The sequence below is a fragment of the Perognathus longimembris genome, chromosome 21 (assembly GCF_023159225.1).
Source record: "Perognathus longimembris pacificus isolate PPM17 chromosome 21, ASM2315922v1, whole genome shotgun sequence".
Lineage (NCBI taxonomy): Eukaryota > Metazoa > Chordata > Mammalia > Rodentia > Heteromyidae > Perognathus > Perognathus longimembris.
Window position 1 is genome coordinate 43,784,566 of NC_063181.1, and position 27,253 is coordinate 43,811,818.

General features: G+C 41.6%; 1 protein-coding gene across 1 annotated transcript in view; it reads left to right on the forward strand.

Annotated features, from left to right (window-relative positions):
• The first annotated feature begins 1,343 nt into the window (after window positions 1-1,343).
• Window positions 1,344-27,253, forward strand: part of Tusc3 (tumor suppressor candidate 3) — a 127,604-nt gene continuing 101,694 nt past the window's right edge. Inside the window, exon 1 of the mRNA XM_048330480.1 lies at window positions 1,344-1,564. Coding sequence (XP_048186437.1) covers window positions 1,427-1,564 — 138 coding nt within the window. The 5' untranslated portion in view covers window positions 1,344-1,426. The remainder of the gene's footprint in view (window positions 1,565-27,253) is intronic.

The window sequence follows — 27,253 nt, forward strand, 5'->3', positions numbered from 1 at the left end:
CTCAAGGCCTCTTAGCCTCATCAGCGTGCCGAGTGCACGGAGGACCAAGCTAGCTGGAAATAAACGCCCTTTTTGCTGCTTGCATTGGTCTTGGTCTCTGCAGGTCTTTTGGGGGATCCGAACTCCGAGCATTTCAGAAACATGCTCTCTCCAGAGACAAAGCCTGGGATAATGGTCAACCAGGCCCCCCACCTTTGACTAGGGAAGTTCAATCATTATAGCTGTATCTGTATCCATACATCTCTCTATAAGTTCCATTCCCTATTTATCCCAAGTCCGACGTAGCTCAGAAGATAGCAAACAATGGAAGAAGATGTCCTGAGGTGCTTTCTGTAGCTGCCACCTGATAAAACTCCTTGCCGTGTCGTCTCCATTTGGCACACAGGGAGAGTGACTAAACCTGGCATGTAGAATCCTGCCGATGGGACCTAGGGTTTAAATATTCTGACTTCAGATTTCATCTGTAGATGACGACTTGAGAGAGCTCACGAATGGACCGATTCTCACAGCAGATTGAAGCCCAGGCTGTTCTTCACAAATCCCTAAGGAAAAAAAAAACATACACAATTATCTATAGCACAACAAGCAGCAGGCGGATGTCCTGGAGCTGTTTACCACTCTCACCTGCTCTGGAAAGACTTCTTTTGAACTCATTTGGAGGGAAAAGGGAAAGAACCCTAGGCCCACAGCCAACTGTCTGGAGGGGGTTATTGGTTGGGCCGGAGGCCTCCCGTGGGACCTCGGCCGCGCTCCCCTGGTGTCCCCGGGGGGCCTCCGGAGCCGGCCACCCGCAGTTCCGGGGTGCGGAGCGCCGTCACTCACGCGTGGCTCGCGGCGCAGCAGGGGAATTCTGAGGGTAACTGGTTTAACCTCTGATTTCAACGGGAGTGATAGCCGGTCAGGACCCAAAGAGGCACGCGCGCACGCACGCAACGGGGAGAAGCCAAGGCCCTGGGTAGCGGGCACCCCTGGAGGCGGCGACCCCCGCCCCCAGCCCACCGGGCCGTCCCCCGCCCGCCCCCGCCCCCCGCCCCCCGCCCCCGGCCAGCCGCAGTCCGCCTGCCCGTAGAGTTTACGCGGGAAAAGGCAGGGAGGCCGCAGGCGGCCCCCGCGCGCACGCGCGCGCCCGGCCACGCCCACTTCCGGCGCCGTCCCGCGCCTCCCCGGGTCGCCGCCCCGCCCCCCTCCCACCCCGGACCGGATGCGCCGCCAGTCCCCGCCCCCCCCGCGGCCTCGGCTCCCGCCCGCCCGGCTGCCCCGAGGAGCCCGCGGCTGTCACCCCCGAGGGCCCCGCCCGGCGGCGGCGGCGGCGGCGGCGGCGGCGGAGGAGGAGGAGGAGGGAGTGCTGGCGGGCGGCCCGGCCCGGGCGCGGGGGGAGCTGGGCGCGCACGGCCGCCGCGCGTGGAGCAGGCCCAGCCCCGCGGCCATGGGCGCCCGGGCCGCTCCGGGGCGCCGGCGAGCGGCGGGGCGGCGGCCGCGCGCCCTGCCCGCCGGCAGCTTTCCCTTCCTGCTGCTGCTGCTGCTGCTGTGCATCCAGCTCGGGGGCGGACAGAAGAAGAAGGAGGTGAGCGGGGATCGCGTGGGCTCCTCTCCCCGTCCACCCCCCCCCCCCGCCCTCAGCCCCCCCCACATCCCGCCCCGCCCGCCGCCGCCGCCGCCGCCGCCCCGCCGCGTTGCTAGGAAACGCCGACGCGTTGCTAGGCAACGCGGCTCGGGCCGGGGAGGCCCGCGCGGCCCGTCGTGGCGGTGCGAGTGCGAGCCCGCCGCGTTCACGCGTGGAGGACGGCCTCTCCCGCCAGCGCCACGGCCGCGGGGGGCTCCCCACCGGACCCCAGGCCGAGATGGAGCCGGGATGAGGAGGATGAGGATGAGGAGGATGAGGATGAGGAGGATGAGGATGAGGAGGATGAGGATGAGGAGGATGAGGATGAGGAGGATGAGGATGAGGAGGATGAGGATGAGGAGGATGAGGATGAGGAGGATGAGGAGGATGAGGATGAGGATGAGGATGAGGATGAGGAGGATGAGGAGGAGGAGGATGAGGATGAGGATGAGGATGAGGATGAGGAGGATGAGGATGAGGATGAGGAGGAGGAGGAGGATGAGGAGGAGGAGGAGGAGGATGAGGAGGATGAGGATGAGGAGGATGAGGATGAGGAGGAGGACGATGAGGAGGAGGAGGAGGAGGAGGAGGAGGATGAGGATGAGGAGGATGAGGATGAGGATGAGGAGGAGGAGGAGGATGAGGATGAGGAGGAGGAGGATGAGGATGAGGATGAGGATGAGAAGGATGAGGATGAGGAGGATGAGGATGAGGATGAGGATGAGGATGAGAAGGATGAGGATGAGAAGGATGAGGATGAGGAGGATGAGGATGAGGAGGATGAGGAGGATGAGGAGGATGAGGAGGATGAGGATGAGGAGGATGAGGATGAGGAGGATGATTTTAAAACCGTCCAGTGCAGGGCAGATGGATGCTCCCTCTCCCCTAAACACCCGGGCCGCCCCTCCCAAACGCCCAGGTCCCCGCCCCGCCCCTTCTCCCCATGCGCCCTGCAGGTCGGCCTCACACCGTGCCAGGCGAGTCCCCCGAGGATCCCGAGGAGCGTGCCCCTGCGGATTCCAACTCACAACTACAGGCCGAGGCCTGCCTCCCCCCTCGCCCTCCCTCCGTGCCATGCCCCAGGTGGGCCACAGTTCATGATGGCACCTGCGGAGGCGGGGAGCTGTGCGGGAATCCCAGCGCTTCGCCTCCCAGGGAGAACTGAACACGCCGAATAAGATGCGCAAGTTCACACACAGCCCTGCGCCCCCCACGGTCAGATTAGTTTAATAGGCAACAACCTTTAGTGATTTGGTCCAGTTAAATGTTGGCAGTCGCATTGGGTGGACAAAGGGTGAACCGGTGCCACAGTGACAGGAGCTCCTACTGTGTTGGAAGTGCACTTCACGACTTGGGGAGGGGAGGGAGAGAAAACAGGAGACACGAGGGAGCGGGTTCCAATGTTTGGCAAGACTTGTGCTCGTTTCCTTACGTAACTGTAAGCCCTCTGCATCCATCACCTTTGTAATACCTCTCCTCTCCCCAAAGTATATTTTTATGCAAGGTATTTTTAAAATGAAGAATTAGGGAGGTATTGTTGAAGATCGCAATGAGCCCTCTGCACATTCACTTTTCTTATAAGCAGGAGAACATGCAGTAATAGTGTGGTAGTGTGGCACAGAATAGATACATGTTACATTTTACTTCAACAGTTGGAAACTTTATAATAAGCATGCATAACAGTGAAAACGGGTCTGTTCTATACTTTGTTCTGAGCTTGCAAACTGATTTCTCCCAGTTTGAAAAACATGCAGTGTTGCTATGTGCTACTCTGCTAAGGGTGCTCCAGGACTCTCCTGATCATATTTGGTTTCTTCTCTGCTGACTTAAGAACCTGATGCCCTGGATAAGACCGGCCTACGTTGAATCACAAATTATAGCAGTTAGGACTTAATTTACTATAATACATACCGTTAACATGGGTATCAGAGTGCTTGACTTGGCACGGATTCTTTGCCTTCTGTCTGTAATAGCAAAGCAAAATGTGAAGTTGAGCCTGGAATCAAGAATTACTTGCTTGTAAGGAAGTGAAACAACTTTGATAGTAGGGTTACTGTTTATGGTTTGAACATGAACTGTCCCTCACACACTCAAGTGTTGGGGTTAGTTTTGGGAGCATCTGGACATTTTAGGGGACGGAGCCCTCTTGGAGGAAGAACGCCGGCGAGGTCTGCCTGCGACAGTTCTATGAAGGGTATATACTTGGTCCTCGGCACTCCCTCCCTCTGTATGTTCCCATCACCAAGGTGTTCTGACAAAGGCAGCCCAGGACTGACACCTTTGAAACCATGAGGTAAAATCTTTAGCTTTCTTTCACTTATTATTATTATTTTTTAGATTACAACCGTAAGAAAAGTAGCTTTGGTGAACATGGATTGAGTCAGATGGACAGTTGAGTTCCAGCTCAGTCCCTGTCCAGTTGCATGACAGTAAGCAAACCACTACACCTACCTGAATTTTAGACGGCCTGGTGTACAATACAAACACACTCAGGTCAGTTGTTGGAATTAAAGTTTTGTGTATACAGGGTTTAGGGCAGTGCCTAGAAGATGAAGCACGATTAATAAATGGTAGCTGTTTTTATGTAATCCTCATTTCGATGAAACCATAAGACACTATGAAGAGATTCAGGAAATGTAAGATTAAAATTTGTTTTTGTCATATAAACTTTATGAAAACAGTTATGTGGGCTGGGAATGTGGCTTAGTGGTAGAGTGCTTGCCTTGCAAGCATGAAGTCCTGGGTTCGATTCCTCAGCACCAAATAAACAGGAAAGGCTGGGAGTGATGCTGTGGCTCAAGTGGCAGAGTGCTAGCCTTGAGCAAAAAGAAGCCAGGGACAGTGCTCAGACCCTGAGTTCAAGCCCCAAGACTGGCCCCCCCAAAAGAACAACAAACCAATTATGTAATGTCAAAATATTAGAACTTCTCAGGAAGGAATTTTGCAAGTAATTGTTTGTAGTTCATAGATTCATCTGTATGTTTATTCATGTGTGTTTATATATACATTTCTTCATTAAGACATTTTCACTCATTACAGTTTTGCTAAGTTTTCTATTGAAGAATATACTAGCTGGGTGATGGTGGCTCATGACTGTAATTCTAACTACTCAGGAGGCTGGTCTGAGGATCATGGGTCAAAGCCAGCCAGGACAAAGAAGTCCTTGAGATTCTTATCTCCAGCAAACTACTCAGAAAAAGCCAGAGGTGGTGCTGTGGCTCAAGCGATACAAGCTTTGAGCACAAAGAGGCTCAAGGAAAACGCCCAGGCCCGGAGTTCAAGCCCTAGGATCGGGGAGGGAGTGGGCATATATATGTATATGTATATGTATATGTATATGCACAAATGTATGTATAATAGTTTAATAGGCAAAAAAGAATGAAAAAGTTTTAAATAGTTGCTTCCTTTAATTACATTGAGTACAGTCATTAAAATGATGTTCAAAAACTCATGTTAAGTAATAGAATTTTGTGGAAGACTGTGGCTTCTAAGGAGGAGACATTTGCATACCTAGGGCATTTTACTTTATTTTGGCAGTTTCTCAATTTCTTACCTCATTAATGCCACCTAATAATAGTCACCTAGAATCCTTTTAATTTATAAGGACCTCTTCTGATAATGGAAAAAATGATCTTAAATTCTGTAATGATTTCCAGTTCACTTACAGAATTTTCCAGTCTTCAAAGGCACCTATTAAAATAATTTATCCTCTTTGTAAAATAATATGATTAGTTAATAGGCTATGATATCTAGGTAATGAATTTTCAACATGAAAAATTGAGACTCCCAAATATTTCCTGAGAGAGTAGTTAAATGTTTTTCTTATTGAAACACACTCCAGTTTCTTTTGGCATTCTTCTGTGTATCATGAATGATTGGTGGTGGAGCTTTTGGGAAGTGATTAGATGGTGCGGGTTGAGTGCTTTCTGAATAGGCTGTCTCCTCACCAAAGGAACCCAAAGAACTCTGGCTCTTTTCTCTCACTTTGTTTTTTTCTGAGTCATTTGAGAGAAGAGGCTCTCCGACTTTGCTGGCTTTGAACCATGATCCTCAGATCGCAGCCTCCTGAGTAGCTAGTGTGAGCCACTGGTACCCAGCTACTGTATTCTTTTTTTTTTTTTTTTTTTTTTTGGCCAGTCCTGGGCCTTGGACTCAGGGCCTGAGCACTGTCCCTGGCTTCTTCCCGCTCAAGGCTAGCACTCTGCCACTTGAGCCACAGCGCCACTTCTGGCCGTTTTCTGCATATGTGGTGCTGGGGAATCGAACCTAGGGCCTCGTGTATCCGAGGCAGGCACTCTTGCCACTAGGCTATATCCCCAGCCCCTACTGTATTCTTAAATAGAAAATGTAGCGAAATTGTAATGAAAGAATACGTGTTAATGAAATAATGTGTACATAAACACACATGAACAAACATAGATAAATCTATGAACTACCAACAATTATTGTGTAAATACAAAGGGTTTAGTGCAGCGCCTAGAAGATAAAACATGATCAACAAGTGGTGCAAATACAAAGGGTCCAGTACAGTTAACCCACGTTCTGTTGTAAGAATTGTTTTCCCTGGGCTGTACTCATCACTTAAGTGGTGGAGTGCCAGCTGAGTAAGAATTGGTTTTCTGCTAAGTCTTGGCCAGGTGTCTTGGTTTTGCTTGCTCAGATGAACTTCAAACCCCCTTCAATCTAGACAATCATGAGAGATTACTTATCTGGTTCTGATCAACTAAAAAGAAGGGCAGTAATACTTTCGGGATAAAACCAGGGCAGGTGGAATCCCTGCCCAAAGCTTGTGTGATAAAACCTGGACAGAACGACTGCTTGCCCAGTGATTGCGTATTTGTTTTCTTGTTGGTAGCACACCTGCCTACAGAAGTAAACTTTGCCTTGCCAAGTTCCTTTTGAGTTGGTGTCTTTTTTGTTGTTGTTCTTTTTTTTTTTTTTCAAATTTTTATTATCAAACTGATGTACAGAGAGGTTACAGTTTCATACATTAGGCATTGGATACATTTCTTGTACTGTTTGTTACCTTGTCCCTCTTACCCCCCTCTCCCCTTCCCCTTACCCTTTCCCCCCATGAGGTGTTCAGTTCACTTTCACCAAACAGTTTTGCAAGTATTGCTTTTGTAGTTGTTTGTCTTTTTTTACCCTGTGTCTCTTGATTTTGGTATTCCCTTCAATTTCCTAGTTCTAATACCAGTATACACAGTTTCCAATATACTCAGATAAGATTACAGAGATAGTGTAGAAACAACCACAGGAAGGTGATACAGGAACATCATCAATAAGAGAAGCTACAGATACACAGGGGACGTTGAAAGTAGTTACATCTGTGATATAACAATTGTTTCCATAATATGGAGTTCATTTCACTTAGCATCATCTTATGTATTCATAAGGGCATAGCTCTTAGGTTCTTGTGATTCTCTGCTGTGACTAGCCTAAACCTGTGCTAATTACTCCCTCTGAGGGAGACCAGAGAGTCCTTGTTTCTTTGGGTCTGGCTCACAGTTGGTGTCTTTTTTCTTACGTAACCCAGTATCCCAAGACATTTCCAACATTGTATCTACCCATTGATTAACTTTTGCTCATTCACCCACCTTCTTTTCTTTTCTTTTTTTTTTTTAAGTTTTTATTATAAAACTGATGTACAGAGAGGTTACAGTTTCACACGTTAGGCATTGGATACATTTCTTGTACTGTTTGTTACCTTGTCCCTCATACCCCCCTCCTCCCTCCCCCTCTCTCCCCCTGAGGTGTTCAGTTCCCTTACACCAAACAGTTTTGCAAGTATTGCTTTTGTTGTTGTTTCTCGTATTTTACCCTTTGTCTCTCAATTTTGGTATTACCTCTCAATTTCCTCATTCTAATACCAGTACACACTGTTTCCCATACACTCAGATAAGATTACAGAGATAGTGTAGATACAATCACAGGAAGGTGATACACGAACATCATCAATAGTAGAAACTACAGATACACATGGGATGTTGAAAGTAGTTACAACTCTGATATAACAATCATTTTCATAAAATGGAGTTCATTTCACTTAGCATCATCTTATGGGATCATAAGGGTATAGCTATTGGGCTCTTGTGATCCTCTGTTGTGACTTGCCTAAACCTGTGCTAATTAGTCCCAATAAGGGAGACCATAGAGTCCATGTTTCTTTGGGTCTGGCTTACTTCACTTAGTATAATTTTTTCCAAGTCCTTCCATTTCCTTACAAATGGGGCAATGTCATTCTTTCTGATAGAGGCATAAAATTCCATTGTGTATATGTACCACATTTTCCTGATCCATTAGTCTACGGAGGGGCATCTGGGTTGGTTCCAGATTCTCGCTATGACATATTGTGCTGCGATGAACATTGTTGTGCTGGTGGCTTTACTTTGATTTTGTTTGTAGTTTTTTGGATAAATACCCAAAAGTGGGGTTGCTGGGTTATAGGGGAGTTCTACATTTAACCTTCTGAGGAATCTCCATACTGCTTGCCAGAGTGGCTGAACCAGTTTACATTCCCACCAACAATGAAGTAGGGTTCCCTTTTGGCCACATCCCCTCCAACAACTGTTATTGTTAGTTTTCTTGATATATGACATTCTTACTGTGGTGAGATGGAATCTCAATGTTGTTTTGATTTGCATGTCCTTTATGGCCAGTGATGTAGAGCACTTTTTCATATGTCTCTTGGCCATTCTCATTTCCTCATCAGAGAAGTCTCTTTGTAGGTCTTTAGCCCACTTGATGAGTGGGCTATTGGTTCTTTGCGGTTTTGTTTTGGAGGAAAGTAATTTTTTTAGTTCTGCATATATTTTAGATATGAGGCCTTTGTCCGTTGAATGGCCGGTTAAGATCTTCTCCCAGTCTGTGGGCTTTCTGTTTATCTTGCAAGCTATGTCCTTTGCTGTGCAGAAGCTCTGCAGTTTGGTGCAGTCCCATTTGTCCAACCTTTCTTTGATTTGTAGTTTTTCTGGGTCTTTGTTCAGGAAGTTCCGTCCTGCGCCAAGGAGCCCAAGTGTTTCTCCTACTTCTTCCTTTAGTGTTTTCAGGGTGTCTGTTTTGATTTCGAGGTCTTTAATCCATTTGGAATTGATTTTGGTGCAGGGTGATATATAAGGATCTAGTTTTAGTTTGTTGCATGTGTTGAGCCAGGTTTTCCAGCACAATTTGTTAAAGAGGCTATCTTTCTTCCAAACTATTGTCTTAGCCCCTTTATCAAAGATTAAGTAGGCGTAGTTCTGTTGGTTCATTCCCTGGTCTTCAATTCTGTTCCATTGGTCTTCAGACCTGTTCCGGTGCCAATACCAAGCTGTTTTTATTACTATAGCTTTATAATACAGCTTGAAGTTGGGTATTGTAATTCCTCCAGCACTGTTCTTTCTGCTTAGGATTGTTTTTGCTATTCTAGGTCTTTTATTGTTCCATATGAATTTCTGGATTGCTTCCTCTATTTCATCAAAAAATGGTGTTGGGATATTAATGGGGTGTTGCATTGAATTTGTAGATAGCCTTTGGCAATGTTGCCATTTTGATTATATTAATCCTTCCAATCCAGGAGCATGGGAGGTTTTTCCATTTCCTTAGTTCTGACTTAATTTCGTTTTTCAAGGTTTTAAAGTTCTCCTCAAAGAGGTCTTTCACTTCTTTGGTTAAGGTTATTCCTAGGTATTTGTTATGTTTTTGGAGGCTATTGCAAAGGGGGTTGCTTTCCTGATATCAGCCTCGGTCTTCGGGTCGTTAGCCGGGAGACCCACCTTCTTTTCTACTCTCCAGTTTTTGTTTTGGTATTGCTGAATGAATTCTCAGGATGTAGGGTGTGTTGTCATTTTCAGAATGAATTTTTTAGTAGAAAAATTACACTGTAACAGTAAAAAACAGCATTAGGTAAGCTTTTTTAAAAAAATTGTGAAACACTTAATTTTCCTGTTTGGCAAATTCTGGTACTGCATTGGTTCCTGAGCACTTACTTCCCCCTGACTTCCCCATGCCTGGACTGGTAGGTAGCTTTCCTGTTTGTTTTTCCTCTGTGTCTTTGTTGTCTCTCTGAAAGGCCTTCACAGCAGGCCCCGCACAGCACATGACTTTCTACCATGCATCCATAACGTACATTGGGATTTCATTACTTCTTTTTCTATTCTTAATTTTGATATAGTTTCCCTTCTGAGGCCTATTATTCTTAATTTAATTTGGGTTTATCTTTAATTTTTGTCCATTTTACTGTGTGTGCAGATGGAATTAGAGTAAGAAAAGCTGGTGTGATGCTCTCCTTCCCCCGTTTACCTTTGCAAATTACTTAGTCAATTTACTTTCTTCTTTAGGAATAATAGGTATTTGCACATAGTTGTTTTGAAGGCGAAAGCTAACTTACAAAGTATTGAAAGTTTAATAAAAGCTTTAGAAATTGAGATGTGGGCACATTTAATATAAACGCTGAGCAAGTCACAATCTTTTGGGACATCGGTTTTTCTTACATTGAAAAGTGATAATTGACCAAGATCAATCCATCAAGAAGACTTCTGAAGGAAATATTTCTGAAGAAAATATTTCTTATTGGTTCTCTGAAATTGCATTCATTTTTCATTTATGACATTAATGCATTTTTTCTGGTGTATCTAATTTTTATGAGATACTAAAAAGATTTAAGAATTACTAGAGTAAACATTTGCTTAGATCTTTTCAAAAATTTAAGATTATGTGAAGTATGGAAGTGAAATGATTTATGGTAGGTTATGTATTAAAGTTAATTTTATGCCTTATGTGTTGACTCATGGTAATAGTTTTGCTTTCATCAGAACTTCCTAACATAAGTAAGTCTAAATAATGTTATATTATGTGATCCTTAGGGAATACTCAAAACTAATATGGAAGAGCTATTTAAGTTCATTTGATTATCAAGTAGCAATTACATTTACACATTGGGTTTGCTTGTTTCAGATACCTGTTTGTGAATCCACAAGTCAAAGCAGTTAGCTACTTTTGCATATCCTTGCATATCCTTTCAAAGCAATGACGGATAAGAAAACTTTGGGACGTTATAATTTGTCTTGTTTACTACTGGATATCCCGTGCATTCGAAGAACCCTTGTAAAAGTATAGGAATAGAAGACAATCTATGACCTATAAAGGAACGGGTGTGGGGAATGCTTGTATTTCCATTTTCGCCATTTCTTTTGTGACTTGGGGCTAGCCTCTATTTTCCCTCTGAGTAGAGTATCATCATTTTGTTTTGGCATTTTCAGAGGTTCCCGCCATCACGTGGAAGGCACAATGTCAGCATGCTGTTGTTTGCTGGTTTACTTCTAAAATGTGAACTCTGAGCGTGTGCGAATGTCTTTACGTTTGTTGTCTGGGCGCTTAGAGTAGATATTCCTTTTAATGTTATGACTGCTTTCCTGACTCTGATTTTCTTAAGTGTGTTGTAAATCTTTTTCATTTCATATACTTTTAGATGATTTTAAATAACAATGCTATTTAGGCAATAAAAAAGTTGATATAAGAAAAAAGTAAGTATAGATTTCCCTAAAATATGGCCATTAATAAAAAAGGGGAGCAAGTAACTATTAAGTATGATAGATCATTCTTTTCCTTGCAGTGTTTATTGGTATTATATTAAACGCTCATGGAATTTGAAATAATAGGACAGGTACTGTACAGTGTAGCACAGCTATAGTGTGAAAAATGGGTGAGTGGGGGAGTGCTGGGTACTATGGGGCTAAGCTGAAAATGGAAATGATACCCAAAGGAAATAGGCTAATAAAGAGGGGAAGTGCTCCAGGCCGAGGAAAGCAGCCCTAACCCTAACGGCACCAAATGAGAAAAGCCAATGCAGAGAACATGGGGTGGATGACTAATAGGTGGAGGCTAGAATGGACGCTAGGGTTTAAGTCCCAGAGAACCTTCCAGGCTTTGTTAAAGAGTGTAGATGTGATCCCGGCACCTGTGAGCAGAGTTAAAGGGCTTGGTTTTGGAAGTGTCAAAATGCAGCTTGTAGGACTGTTCTGGTTATGCTCTGGAGAACAGCTTTGACCACTTTGCTCAAGAAGTGATTGTAAAAGTCAAGGTAAGAGTTAATGATGACTTGAAATTGATTGTGACAGTGAGAATAAAGAAAACTAGGTGGGTGTCACAGTTGTTTTGAAGTCAGGCCAGGCAGTAATTGGTAATTGATTGTGTGTGGGTTGAGGGAAAAGGGGACAAAAGTGATGACTTTTTGTTATTGTTGTTAAAAGGAAAATTCTATTTACTGAGCTAGAAAATTGAAGGAAGAGGTTTGGAAAAAAGATAGTAAGTTCACTTTCCATAATGTGTGAAATGGTCTTTTGAAGTCAAAATTGAGATGTTTGAGGCAATACAACGGATGCAGAGTTGTGATCCTGGCTGAAGATAAAATGAACTTAGAAATCATGAGCATAAATGGGAATGGAAAAATTGAAGTAGTTACAATACACTTCAAATGAAACTGATGTTTTTGATGTCCTATAGCCGGTTTAATGACACCAAAACCACATTGCTAAAACTTGAAAGAAACATGACAGATTTTGGATATAGGAGCAGAATGATTCAAGGAGAAGCTGAAAGTTGCAAGTGATGACTGTGAAGAGGTTAAATAAAAACTGTACAGAAGCCAGGTGCCAGTGACATGATGCCTCAATCCTAGCTACTTGAGGATGTGATCTAGGGGACTGAGGTTTGAAGGCAGCCCAGAAAGAATAGTCTGAGCCTCCATCTCCAAAAGAAGACCAGGAAAAGAATAGGCTGGAGACATGTTTCAAGTGACAGAGCACTAACCTAGCCAGTGTGAGGCTCTGAGTTCAAATCCCAGTACCATTGGGAAGGCGTTAACAAACAAGAATTTGAGTTTATGAAGGAGAATTTTATTGTAAAGGAAACTAGAGTACTGTGTATGCAGTTGATAAGTGAATGGGCTTTGCAGAAGAATAGGCAACCCATGTTATCAAGCCATTTTGTTATGGAATGGAAGAATTTAACAGGTAGTAGTTAGAGAAGTTAAAACAAAAAAGAGTACTGATAAAGTCAGATGACTCAGAAAGCAGAGTAAGGACTAGAAATTGGAGAAGAGCTGGTGGAATTAACCTTATGAATAAATGCAGTGCTTTTAGGGCTGGTCACAAATACTGAGCTTTCTTTTTTGTGTGTGGTAGTGTCTTAGTCTTCTGCGGCTGCTACCACAAGCTAATTTAAACGATTTTTCTGAATAACAGAAATTCATCTCAGTCCTGAGAACTTCTCCAAGGACAAACCTGTTAATACCTTTGGTGTCCGGTGAGTCCTACATTCTCATAGATGGTGCAGTCTAACCCTCTGTGCACATGGGAAGTGTTTTGGAATCTTAAGACAGAGGGGGCCGACTAACAGTAGTCCTCCCAAACTAGGCTGGCCACCATTTTGTCTCTCAGTTTAGAAGCAAGATGGAAGAATGTAATTCCCATTTGGTGAGGAGCAGGAAAAGAATTCATAGCCAAGAGGGATCAAGTGTTCTAAGCCTTGTTTTCACGGAAGTGAGGCAAGAAATATGATAGTAACGCAATCTTGGGTATGCTTGGCCTTTGTGACCATTTTCTGGTCTGCAGAACTCCAGTAAAGTTGTCACTGCTTGCTTGAGTAGGTGATTGGGTTACCCTGGTGAGAGAATCACTCCTAAGCCATGTGGGCTCATTGTGGAGTAATCTGTGTGTAAGACTTCTGTTTGCCATTCCAGGGCTGGGACGATGTTTTAGAAGCTGACATTGATGCATCTGTTGATTATGGTGTTCCTGCCAGTCATGAAAATACCATAGTTAACACGTACCCATGTGTGTTTTTTTTGTTGTTGTTGGTTTTTGCCAGTCCTGGTCCTTGGACTCAGGGCCTGAGTACTGTCCCTGGCTTCTTTTTTGCTCAAGGCTAGCACTCTCTCAACTTGAGCCACAGCGCCACTTCTGGCCTTTTCTATATATGTAGTGCTGAGGAATTGAACTCAGGGCTTCAGGTGTACGAGGCAAGCACTTTACCACTAGGCCATATTCCCAGCCCCTCGTACCCATATTTGCATCATTAAAAAGGCGGATCACAGCTTTAGATTAATGCTCCTTAACTGGTTAAGCATTAACCTGCTGCAGCATTAAAGGGAAATATGACCCAAAGTTTTCAAGTCATAAGAGACAGATGCGAAATGAAGGTAGAGATGCCAAGCTATTATCCTGCCTTTACCTACACACTGACAGGCATAAGTAAAGAGTAAGTGCTTTTGAGCAAAATCAGCCTCAAAGGTATCACTGTAGAAGAGAAGAATAAATTTACCTGGACCTATTGTAAAAATAGGAGCATTAATTCCGTTAGTGAAGGCTCCATACTCAAAATTAGTTATCACTACGTTGGCAATTAAGTTTTAATGTATGAATTCTTCTATTTTTTTAATTACAAAGGTGATGTACAGACAGGTTACTGTTTCATAAATCAGGTAATGAGTATATTTCTTTTTGGACAATGTCACCCCTACTTTCTTTCTCTGTTTTCCCTCTTGTCTTCACCCACAAGTTGTATAGCTAAATTTTCTACATAGTGTTTACTGGGTAGATCATATAGCATGTAGAACTGTAATTTCCTATTCTTTTGGAGTGTCTTCTCTGTCACTTCTAGGCCAACATTTGAAGTGTCTTAATATTCCTTGTCAAGCTCTTTTGTCTCGGTTACAGTGGCTCAGAATATTTGAGATCCAGGGTGGTTTATCAGCTTGGCGTGCTGAATGAGTAGGATGAACAGTTTCCTTGCCAACCCATGATGGAGAAGTGTACCTTTTTTAATTGCTGAGATTTAGAGCTGTTAGCACACTGTAAGCTGTATTGATTGTATCAAGGGCTTGATGGCCTCTTTTACTTTTTAATACAATTTTAAATAGCTGCTGTGAGGAATACATCATTTGTCTTAGAAAACAATGAAACGTTGTTAAACCATTTAAATTTAAAGTTTTTGCAAAGAGATTAAGGGAACACACACTATTGCTATAAAAGATGCAAGGGTTTAAAGGTGATTTTGAATGTTATGTAAGATTTCCCCTGGTTAGGTAATAGTGCAGTTTTAAATGAGAATTGTTAGGCAGTTAATGGTAACCTTCGCTTCTCTCCTATCTTCTAAGGTCTCAAGCCAATTTCCTGTTGCTACAACATATTTGTGAATCAGATAACTCTTGTTTTGTTTGCAGTAGTTTGTGACCACATGTTATCTTCTGTCTATATGATCTTATAGAAATTTGATTATATTCTAAGCATCCTTTTGTTTAGAACTATTAATTTTAGCTGAATTTCTTACAGACTGCTTTAGGTCTGTCTTTGAAATGTAAGCAGATACGAATTTATAACAAGTTTTAGTTCCTTGGTAAAAATTCACCAATAATGTATGATTTCCAGATGCACATTATTAAAACTATTAGAAATAGAGATAATCTATTTTAAGTTAGCCTTCATACATAAAACAGCAGGAGAAATAGGAAGGTATTAATAGCAGGAGAAATAGGAATGTATTGATAGCATAGAAATGTAATAGCACCTCTGTTTTCAGAGATTCTGGAGATAAATAAATACCTTCTTACATGCTGGGACATCACTGGATTACTGCCCATTTAATTCACGAAGTAGAGCTTTCTCGAGTTTTTCTCTCTTTTTTTCTATGATGTTTCTGTATTATATATGAAATGCCTTAGTATAAAATTATGTTCTCAAAAGTGGTATGACAAGTAAAAATGCTTTATTATATTCATCTCTACCTCTTTAAGATGAGTGGTCTGCTGTGAGACTTAGGAAAGCGGACCGAGAGGGAGGGGTTCAGTCCTGCAGTCCTAGCTGCTTGGTGGGAGAGATTGAGGGGTCTTGGTTCTAGGCCAGTCCAGGCATAGAAGTTCTCCATACTTGACGTCCGCTCTTGGTGGTGGTACAGTGGTGTGTGCTTGTTATACCAGCGAGGGAGGAAGCACCACGGCCGGACGTGGTGCATTTCCCTGTCCTGCCCAGCGACACAGGCAGACTCAAGCGTGAGCGTTGCTGCAGCCCAGGATGCTCTGGCATAAAGCACGGCAGGAACCGCAGAGGCAGGACAGGTGGTGCCTGGGTGGTAGGTGACCTGCCTCCCCGACATAAGACCCGGGTCTCATCCCCCAGTGCTGTCATAAAGTAAGTACGCAGGGTGCTGGTGCCTCATGCCTGAAATCCTAACTATTCACCAGGCTTTAAGGATCTCGGTTTGAAGCCAGCCCAGCCATAAAGGTTCTCAAGACTCTCGTCTCCAATGAAACAGCAAAATGCCACATTGGAGCTCCTTCCCTAGCTTATTACCAAAAATGTTGAGTGAGTGCAAGTCACCCCATGCCAGCATAAACCAAACCAAACCAACATAGGAATGTGAGGGTGGCATTGACACATAATAAAATGATATTAATTAGCTCTTAATTAATTTCTCTTTCTTAAAAGTCAGTATGGTACAGGGAGACTATCTTAGGTATTAAGGTTTGGCCACACTGCATTCTAATTTGGATCTCAGGGCTTGTTGCAGAATTCAGCGCCTCATAGTTTGAGGTTTGTGTTCTGTGTTTTCTCGATGGTTAGGTTGTGGTCAGTTCTTAAGGCCAGTCTTAAGTATAGCTTTTGGCATTCTTCCTAAAGGATGGCTTCATAGACAGTATAGTTCTTTTAATTAAGGTTCTCATTTGATAAGGTCAAGCCCACCAGAATAATCTCCTTTTTGAATAACTCAGTTAACTTTTTAGGAAGTGTATGTCCACAGATGTTTGCCAATAAGTTAGATTAGTGAAATGCTATTTCATTACATGGTAAATCAAATCTGTAATACAGGGGATCATAAAACAGTGTGGGTCATGAGGGATTTAAGAATTTTGTCTACCAAAGTAGACAAGCTGGCACTTTTCTTTTTTTGGCCAGTCCTGGGCCTTGGACTCAGGGCCTGAGCACTGTCCCTGGCTTCTTTTTGCTCAAGGCTAGCACTCTACCACTTGAGCCACAGCGCCCCTTCTGGCCGTTTTCTATATATGTGGTGCTGGGGGAATTGAACCCAGGGCTTCATGGATATGAGGCAAGCACTCTTGCCACTAGGCCATATCTCCAGCCCTAGCTGGCACTTTTCGATATTGATGCATTTTTAAATGGTGGCATACAAAAATCAAGGTAAGTAGATATGATAATATGTTAGGGCCTCATTACTTCATCCATTTAGCAATGATTATAAAATTAAAATGACAGTACCATTTGTATGAATTAAGACCTTAGAGCACTAAGCTCACAAGAAGAGTATCTGTCCATCTGCATTTGCTACAGTGACCTGATCCTATGCAGTAGTTAATTGTTTCCTAAAGCCTCTTGTATGCTCCTTGGTGAAGGAACTGATGATCCCAGGTAAGCAACTGGGAGGAGAAGAGAAATGTAAGGTGGGGAGAGGAAGAACAAACAGGAACTCAAACAGGAACAAACAGGAACAGGATGGACTGAAACAACCCTCAGTGATTTCTGAGCTCCTAAGTATTTAATTTGGTAGTACTGAGGATATAGGGTTTTGGTGTTTTTGCAAAAATAACTGCACAGGATAAGAATTTTTAACAGAATTTTAAATGGCTCATTTATCTTGGAGTCTCGGGATACCCATTAAAATAATCAACAAGTTAGGAAGAATAATAGGCATTCTCTTTTTCGTGGGAGAAATGAACTGTTGAAATGAACATCATTTTGGTGTGCAAAACAGTAGCTGGTGTTTGTCATTCACCCGCTCCTGCAGTTTATTTACTGGAATTGGGGTTTGAGTTTAGGACCGTACACTTTTTTGACTTGCTTGTTTGGTGGGTACTCTACCACACTACTAGCCCCACGTGTTTGCTGGTTGTTTTAAAGATGGAGTTTTAGGACTTTTGTGCCCAGGCTTGCCTTGAACCACAATCCCATAGCTCTCAGCCTCCTGATTAGGATTACAGGTGAGAGACATTGGTGCCAGCCCTAAGTTTTGAGATCCATTTTCTTATATTAGGACTTTGTAGGGCTGAAACAAAAGCTTATGGCTATAAATGTACCTGCTTGAGGCTGAAGTCAGAAAATCTCAACTTGGAGCCAGTCTAGGCAGACAAATCTTAGAGACTTTTGTATTCAGTTATCCAGCAAAATCATGGCTTAAGTGGTAGAGCACCATCCTCTAGAGTAACAGGCTCAAACCCTAGTAGTAGGGAAAGAAAGGCAGGGCCGGAGGCGTGGCTTAAGGTGCAGAAGGTCAGCCTATCAAGTGTGATACCTTGAGTACAAACCTTAGTACTGCCAAAAAGAAAAACATCATTAATTTAGAGAATGGTTTTCTTCCCATTGCAATGCAGGGTAAAACACTGTTCTACTAGATACTTGCAGTTTCAAAATATTTTAGTTTGAATATGAAGTTCTAGTTTTTGTAAACCTGGTAACAAATGGGTGGTATGTTTTCAAAAGGAGCTTACTGATTTTTTAGAGAATATTAGATACACAAGTCTGGGCACATACAAGTGTGTATGTGTATGTGTGTGTGTTTAGTTAACAGTTCTGGTCAAGTAAAATAGTAATAAAATACCCAATGATTAATTGCCTTATGTGAAATTTTTGTATAAGCTTTTTACCTTTACTCAGCTGTCAAAAGATTGGAATTATGAAAAAATGCAAATTAAACAATCTGTCTACATTCCTGTTACTGAATAATGCAGAATTTAAAGATAATACCTTAATAAAATTGACAATTTATATAGTATCATTCTCTACTGCTTTGAAAGATTTGCACATTAAAGAAAAACCGTTCTGTTTGTGCATGTGTATTGCTTGGTGTATTTGTCGACAACTTTTCTTTATTTCCCTCCTCCTCCCTCTTCTCTCTCCTGCCTCTCTTTCTGTCCTTCTCTTTCCTTCTGTCTTTCTTCCTCTCTTTCTCTTTCCTCCTGCTCCTTCTCCTCCTCTTCCTCCTTCTGGTCTTGACCTCAGGCCTTGCACTTGCAAGGGCAGTAACTCTGCCCACTTGAGTCACACTCTCCAGCACTTTTTTGCTCTAGTTATTTTCCAGATAGGGTCTTGTGCTTGTTCCTGGGACCACTTGCCTAGCTAGGATTACAGCTGTGTACCATCATACCCAGCTTGTTGTGATGGGTGTCTTGATTACTTTTGGCCACAGTCATCATCCCAATTTTTACCTTGAGAGTGTCATCAACAGCTTTTAGAGAGCTACTTTTCAAGTTTTTCTTTGGTGGCTTTCGTGCTTTAATCAGATTTTATTGAAGTTTTTTCAAAATTCTTTTTATGGTGTGTTAGATATTCATCCTTATCCATTTTCTCTTCTCAGACAGTTCCCGAGCTTTCACTAGTGTTTTCCTAGTCCCCCATATTTATATGGAGCTGGGTGACAGAGATCTGTATTGTGTCCCTGAGACACGGGAGGTGGATGGGGAGGAGGGAAGCCCTGTTCTTCACAATAGTTCAGGGCGAGTCACGGCCAGACACACTTTGAAGCATTGTCCAGAAAGCCACTTTGACTCATTTCCTATTGTGAGTATAACAGATTATCACATACTTTGTGACCTACGAAATGTATTTATTTAAACTTTCAGAAAGATTGTCTAAGATCAGCCTCAGTGGGCTGAAATTTGGGTGTCTGAAGTGTTGGATCCCTTTGAAACATGTGAGGGGGAGAATCTGTACGCTTGGCTGATTGAAAATTAAATACTCAAAATCTCATCTCTTTCTTGTATATATAAATACACTGGACTTAGAATGGCATGTTTTCTTTGTACCTGTGAATATAATGTACTAGGAAAACAGATTCCTATTACAGTTATGGCAATTACTTATTAAAAATTCACTCAGCCTCCAAGTGAACTTACTAGAATGCAATCTCAGTGTCCTTTCTGGACTACATTATCAGAATATAGGATTGGTTGCATATTTATAGCAGTAAGTTCATATAATAGACTTTTTGTAGTGACTGGACTGAAGCTCGGCATTCAGGTGCTATTCTTTAATAGTATGTCCCTCGTGTGGCATACAGCAGTTTTATTGCCACTAGACTTCAATTGTTTTGAGCTCAGGAACAAACCTTAGTGGCTCATGTTTTGAAGAATATACTTTTTAGCATCATCTTATTTATATTTCATACGATTCTTTTCAGCAGTTGGTATTGTTACTGTTGTAAGATGAGAGAATCAAGTTCAGAGATTTTTGTCCCTACATATCATAGTTGATAAGGGAAGACCTGGGCCTTAAACACTGACTCTGGCTTCAGGTTTCAGAGTAGACATTTCTTCTTTTTTTTTTTTTTTCTCAAATTTTTATTATCAAACTGACGTACAGAGAGGTTACAGTATCATACGTTGGGCATAGACATTTCTTCTTGTATGCCTTGCTTTATAAAAGAAATAGAAAGTTATAACAGAAATCACTTTTTGTTTTATTTTCTGTTGTAGCATCTATTATTCTACCCTTTGTAATGGACCATCAGTGAAGTTTTTAATTAAATGTGTTCTTGTATGACAACAGTGTGGCAAACTGGGAATCTATAACAAAATTCTGGTCCTATAAGTTCAGAATCTTACATGCAGCTATGATATATCTCCGAGTCACTATATTTTATCAGTAAAAAACTAGAGAGGAGCCAGTGATAGCTTTGGGCCCTTACATCTCAATGGAAGAACTGAAAATGCAGTGAAAAAAGCTTTTATTTTTAATTTTATTTTCAAGAGAGCGCTGAGTTAACATTTTTTTCAGTTAAAAAATTTCCCTTAATGTTTAGACATCAAACGTTAATGGTTCCTTGTGTTCTCATATCAAACTAAAATTCTTTTAATTATTAATTGAATATTGTTTTTTATGTTCTTAGCCTTCAGATCTTGCATGGAGCCTACCCTATTATGTCCAAACATAGGTGTTTAACTCAGGTATTTGTTTTATGGTGAAAATACTAGCAAATACTTCTCGAATAAATGGGGTTTCTTTTAAAGTAAATAATACTCTGAAAAAGAATAGCTTATGAATCTAGTTTAAATGATGAATAGTATTCATTGAGGGGGAAATTTTGGAGTTTTCTGCATGAAATTAAATCAAAATTATAGAAAATGTTTAATTATATTCTTCAAGTTTAGCTTTTGATTATAAGTAGTTATAATTTATTGGAATGAACAGAATGAAAGTAAATATTGGTAGTTTTTGGTGTGATTCCTTTTTTTTTCAATAATAATTTATGGTAGATAGCATTGATGGAGCATTTTTTTTTGGCCAGTCCTGGGCCTTGGACTCAGGGCCCGAGCACTGTCCCTGGCTTCTTCCGCTCAAGGCTAGCACTCTGCCACTTGAGCCACAGTGCCGCTTCTGGCCGTTTTCTGTATATGTGGTGCTGGGGAATCGAACCTAGGGCCTCGTGTATCCGAGGCAGGCACTCTTGCCACTAGGCTATATCCCCAGCCCTGATGGAGCATTTTTAAGTTAATGTTTGACTTTTTGAGCCTCAAATCTAAAATCTAGAGGTCATTTCTGGAGAAGCATTTATGGTTTTACGTTTTTTTTTTCCAGAATTCTTTCATGTCTTTGTTGACTTTTTCTTACTCCAATTGATCTTTATTTGTTAGAAGTTTTGTACATAATTTCGTTGGTTGTTGTTTTTTTGTATTAGTTAAAAATCAATTTCATTATTCTTAACAAGATGGCAGCCTAATATTGAGAGTGGACAAAAAGTAGTGTTAGTGGGGCTGGAGCTGTGGCTCAAGTGGCAGAGTGCTAGCCTTAAGCAAAAAGAAGCCAGGGACAGTGCTCAGGCCCTGAGTCCAAGCCCCAGGACTGGCCCCCCCCAAAAAAGTAGTGTTAGTGTGCTGTGGGTGCAGTGTAGCTGCTGGGGCAAATGAAGATTGATGTCTGCACAGAAGTTTTTAAGTGTTTGGTCCATTGTTTCATCTTCTCCCATCACGGACATATAGGTAAGCGGTATTCCTGGAGTAGGCTAAGAGAGGCATATTTGTTGTCTTCTTTGTTTCTGATAATGATTGGGACAAGGTTGGCTAGTGAGCCTCTACCTGGAACATTTCTAGATGGAAATAGCAATGGAATATTGCCTTCCTAACTGGGTTATAAACTTGGAAAGATGTTCTTTTAGGTCATGTGTTGCTTCTGGCATTGAAAACTCTGGTGTACAGCAGTTAGACAGTATCAAATAGGGGATACTCACTTATTCAGTAAATATTTACGTACTAGCATGTCTGGTCTTTGTCATAAGTGTCACCAGTATAGAAATAGACCATATAAAAATACTTCTCTTAGAACTTCTATAGTTAGAGGGGATTCTACCAGCATCAGTTAGTTCTTAGGTCTAAAGCCAGATTTCTCTCTTCCCTTGTTATATGAGCCATAATATCCTCTTTTCCTAAGCTAGAATGAATTAGGCTTATAATTTCTAATTTCAGCTCATTAAAATTATAATGCAGACACAAGGCCCTTTGTTCAAAGTATATAATTAACGTTTTTAAAGTGTATGAATTCTGATTGGTAAACTTGGGTAACAACTTACATTTTCAATCATTTTTCAATTTTTGGTGAATGGAGATTACCTTATCCTTAATTTTTCTCCTTATACTGTATTTCAGATTTTAGCCTGTGGATAGAATTTGGGTAAAGCACTTTGTTGTTTAGTAAATGTTGCTCCACAGACCTGATTTAAGACACTATAGTTTTAGTAAGACATTACTGTGTGATGACTCACTGAAATGAGCAAATTTTGAGAAGTTATATAACTTAAGTGAGTTAATTTTTAAAAACTGGTATTGATGGGGTTAAGAATATTCACTCTTACAATTAAATTGTTGAAATGTCTTTGAGATGCTTTTGTATTTGCACTGGAAATAGTATAATAAGAAAGATAAGCAACGACATTCATTCACCTGATACACTGTTCTACCTCCATTTGTATAGTTTTTCTTAGTATCTGCTGGATAATTCATGGGCAATTTATTGCCATCAAAATATATACTCCTTACTTTTAGACTAATTGAGGTGAGAGTCAAAGGAAATTTCCCTTGATAAATTTGAGATAACAAATTATAGCTTAATGATAATAAAACTGTGTTATATACACATAAAGTTTATTTTACCCATCTCAAAATCATCTGTATAATGATCTTGATATCTGGATCAGGGCATCGATAATAAGGTGTAGCCAGAAAGAGCCAGCTATTTAGAATGATGATGACTACATGAGTTATTGTCTGAATCAGGACACTTGTGGGTGAGAAAAGTTGCAATTGATAATTTTGCTGAGGTCACAGGAGTAAGGTGGGACTGTCCCTGGGCTGCCTGGGACATCTGGTCACTGTAGTTAGAAGAGGCGATGAAGGTTCTAAAATGGATACACTGATACATTTCTTTTTGGTTGCTAAGAGAAGCTAGAGAGTCCATGTTTCTTTGGGTCTGGCCACTTCACTTAGTATGACATTTTCAAGTCCTTCTGTTTCCTTACTAATGGGCCAATGTCATTCTTTCTGATAGAGGCATAGAATTCCATTTGTATATGTTCCACATTTTCTTGATCTACTCATCTACTGAGGGGCATCTGGGTTGGTTCCCTATTTTAGCAATGACAGATTGTACTGTGATGAACATAGTTGTGCTGGTGGCTTTAGTGTGGTTTTGCTTATAATCTTTTGGGTAGATGCCCAAAAGTGGGCATCTGGGTTGTAGGGGAGCTCTGTGTTTAGCCTTCTGAGGAAGCTCCATACTACTTTCCAGAGTGGTTGAACAAGTTTACATTCCCACCAACAGTGTAGTGGGGGTTCCCTTTGGCCCATCCCCTCCAGCATTTGTTATTGTTAGCTTTCTTGATAGTGGACATTCTTACTGGGGTGAGGTGAACTCTCAGTGTTGTTTCGATTTGCATTTCTTTTATGGCCAGTGATGGTGAACACTTCTTCATGTGTCTCTTCGCCATTCTCATTTCCTCTTCAGAGAAGTCTCTTTCTAGGTCTTTAGCTTATTTGTTGAGGTGGCCATTGGTTCTTGGAGGATTGTTTTGGAGGAATTTAATTTTTTGAGTTCTACGTATATATTAGATATGAGGCCTGTGTCCGTTGTATGGCAGGTAAAGATCTTCTCCCAGTCTGTGGGCTTTCTGTTTATCTTGCAACCTATGTCCTTTGCTGTGCAGAAGCTCTGTAGTTTGATGCAATCCCATTTGCTCAACCTTTCTTTGATTTGTCGTGTTTCTGGATCTTTATTAAGAAAGTTTCATTCTGTGTCAAGGAGCCCCCAAGTGTTTCTCCTATTCCTTCTTGTAGTGTTTTCAGGGTATCTGATTTTACCTCAAGGTCTTTGATTCATTTGGAATTGATTATGGTACAGGGTGATATATACGCATAATATAGCTCAATAGCTATGCACATATGAACACATAAGATGATGCTAAGCAAAATGAACTTCAAGTTATGGAAACAAGTGTTATATAATTATTGTTATTTGCAACATGCAAGGTGAAACTGTGCCCCTCCCCCCTTTTTCATATTTCTTTCCTGTGGTTTTAACCCTGGTATCACTGTAACTGATTTTAGTACCTTGGATATTGTATATACATGTTTTGGAACTAGGGAAGGGAAAGGGAATACCAAAATCGAGAGACAAAGGATAAAAGGCAAACCAGTGCAACAGTAATACCTACAAAACTGTATGGTGTAAACCAACTGTATAACTCATGGGGGGAGAGGGAAAGGGGGAGGAGGGATATGAGGGAGGAGGTAACAAGTTGGATAAGAAATGTACTCACTGCTTTATGTATGAAACTGTAACCCCTCTGTACTTCACTTTGACAATAAAGGCAAAAAATAAAATTAAAAAAATGAGAAGCTATATAGGATTCTGGATGGAAACTGTGTATTTGCTCCCAGAGTTACATTAGTATATATGATTGGTTGTTTAGCACTTGCCAGTATTTTAAGACATTGCTCTGATTTCTCTAGCACTACTTGTACATGCAGTATTTAATCTTAGTTTTTCAATTTTCTGTATATTCATTAAGGAACATTTTATTTTCATTAAAAGGTTTACTTATGTTGAAATATTTATGAAGTAAATTTTGTTATACACACATACACAGCATTGTTGGAAAATTCTCTCAAAGAGTGCATGTACATTTTAAAGAGAAACCGACATTGTCATTATTAACTTTTACCTTGTCCTACAACATTAAAAATGATTAGTTACCTCCTCAATTTGATAAAACTCTTGATTTTTCATTGTATATTTTCTTTGTAATGTAACTTATCTTATAGAACACCTTATAACAGAGTATATTCTTTTTTAGTATGGAAATATTCTATAATTTTATATATGTAGCATATATATGTAATCAAATTATATGGCTCTTAGTTTTCTTAATGATGCTTTGTGGAAATTGACTGCAATATTGTGTTCTTTGGTTTGAATATGTCGTAAGTATATATATCCTATAAGTGTGTATTTGAAGTAAGAGGCCTATTTTCTTCCTGTGTGTGAAGAACTTAGAAAAAACTTGGAAATGATTTTAATACATTAAATTGTTTAGATTTAATTCTACCAAGCACTAATCTTTGTATGTTCTACCACAGTTGAACCAATGCTAACTGCCACTTATTAAATGATGACAGCCTGCTGTTTTCTATTTTGAATATATAATGTCTCATTTGAGAGCCATGGCAGCTGTAGTATGATTTGTTTATTGATGAACATGTTGAGGTTGGTAGATGAAAGTGTTTGTTAGGATGATTTGCTCCGAATGATGCCAGTGGTAACTGCCAGTTCAAGTGCAGAGTAGATGTCAAAGCTGTACTTTTGCATTATTCCTTGTGGTGGGAAGAGAAAGTGAATGAAGTGCATTTCTGGAGACTTGGAGGTTGTAGCATGACCTCAGCTGGCATTTCGGGGAGTATCTGTGTGGTCTTCTATTTGTAAATGAAAACTTTTTGTGTACTTTGCTCTCTTTCTCTGTTACCTAATAGATTTTGTATTCTCCGTTGAGTGTAATTGTTGTGAAAGGAGGTGGTACAGTATTTTCAGCAGTCATCTTAGCGGAGGCAGGGATTATTTTATCAGAGATGTACTCTTTTATAATGGGATCCACATCCACTTAGCCCCATCGAGGACTGTGTGTGTCCCTGAGAGCGACCGATCCCGAAAGCGGGTGCGAGCTATAGGTTGTCTCGCTGCATTTCCAGACTGCTGTGCTAATCCACATAAGCTGCTAGTCTCCATAGCAACAGAAGTTCTGGAAGCCTGCCACTGACTCAGTGGGTGGGTGTCACAGCTGAGAAGCCCTCAGTTGAAAGAGACTAAACTTGTCCAGCCTTGCCCTGCAAGCTGGCCTGGGAAACAAATCTGTCCTCTTGTTTGAGGGAAAACTGTGTGTGTGAGTGTGTGTGAGTGTGTGAGAGTGTGTGTGAGTGTGTGTGAGTGTGTGAGAGTGTGTGAGAGTGTGTGTGAGTGTGTATGTGAGAGTGAGTGTGTGTGAGTGTGTGTGTACACACATATAGTTATTAAGCTGTTAGTAAGGTGGTGCATAGAATCACGTGGGGCAATGAGTACATGTTTTGGTTCTATTTTTGCTAGAGTCCAGGCACTGTCCTTGAGCCTGTTTGTGCTCAAGGCGAGCCTAGCGCTCTCCCCCTTGAGTCAGTGCCGCTTCTGGCCTTTTGGCCTTTTCTGAGTAGATTTTTTGGAGCTAAGAGTCTTACGGACTTTGCCGTTTGGGCTGCCTTTGAACCTGGAGCCTCAGCCTTAGCCTCGTAAGTAGCTGGGATTACAGGTGTGAGCCACCAGCACTGTCAAGTACATTTTTATTTTCGGATAATGTCACTCTTTTTTTGCTTTCCTCCAGTATTCCTCTGTGTTGCTGCCCACTTGTTACATAGCTTATGGAAAACTCTACTTCTAAGGCTTCCTGTATGCAAATGTTATTAAACTGTATTTTGGGGAAAATGTCCCAGCATAAGTGGAAATGGTGTGGAGATTTCCCCAGAACCCCTTATCTTGAAACTTATCTGGTATTTTTCAAGTGGGAAGGGGAAGAAAAGATAGTTATTTTCACAGTGAAAGGTAGGGAACAAAGAAGAAGCTAGTTAAGCTAGCCCTTATGTAAATCTAGGCACATCTATGCCCTGTTTGGGGGGGGGGTTCTTTTTTCTTGTTTTGTTTGAATTTTATAATTGTCATAGGTAGGCTTAATGAAGGAAATTTAAGGAAGCCTCATTGATATTCCAATTGTTGATGTGTTTAAATAACCTGTTGTTTTGTGCATAGCAGTGACTATTACTTGTAGGAAGTAGAGCTGACTCCATCTTGATTAGGGAAACATGGTAGCAAATGTGAGAATGAAGTTAAATATTAGGTTAAACTGACCTCAAAATTCTGCTTCTGTAAATGGCTTGCTCACCTTGTTTGTAGCTTACTCCTCCCCCTGCGCCAACCTTCTCCGTCTGTGCTACGCTTTCACCATTATAAACCCAGCTCGAGGACTGTTGTCTGTCGCCGGTTCAGCTCCCGAGTCTTGTGCTGCGTCCCTGGCCGGTCAGTTGGCTTTCTGCTTCCCCAATAAATTCATCTTTTTGCTTGAGACTGTCTGCGTGGTGGACTCTTGGAGGGACGGGGAACC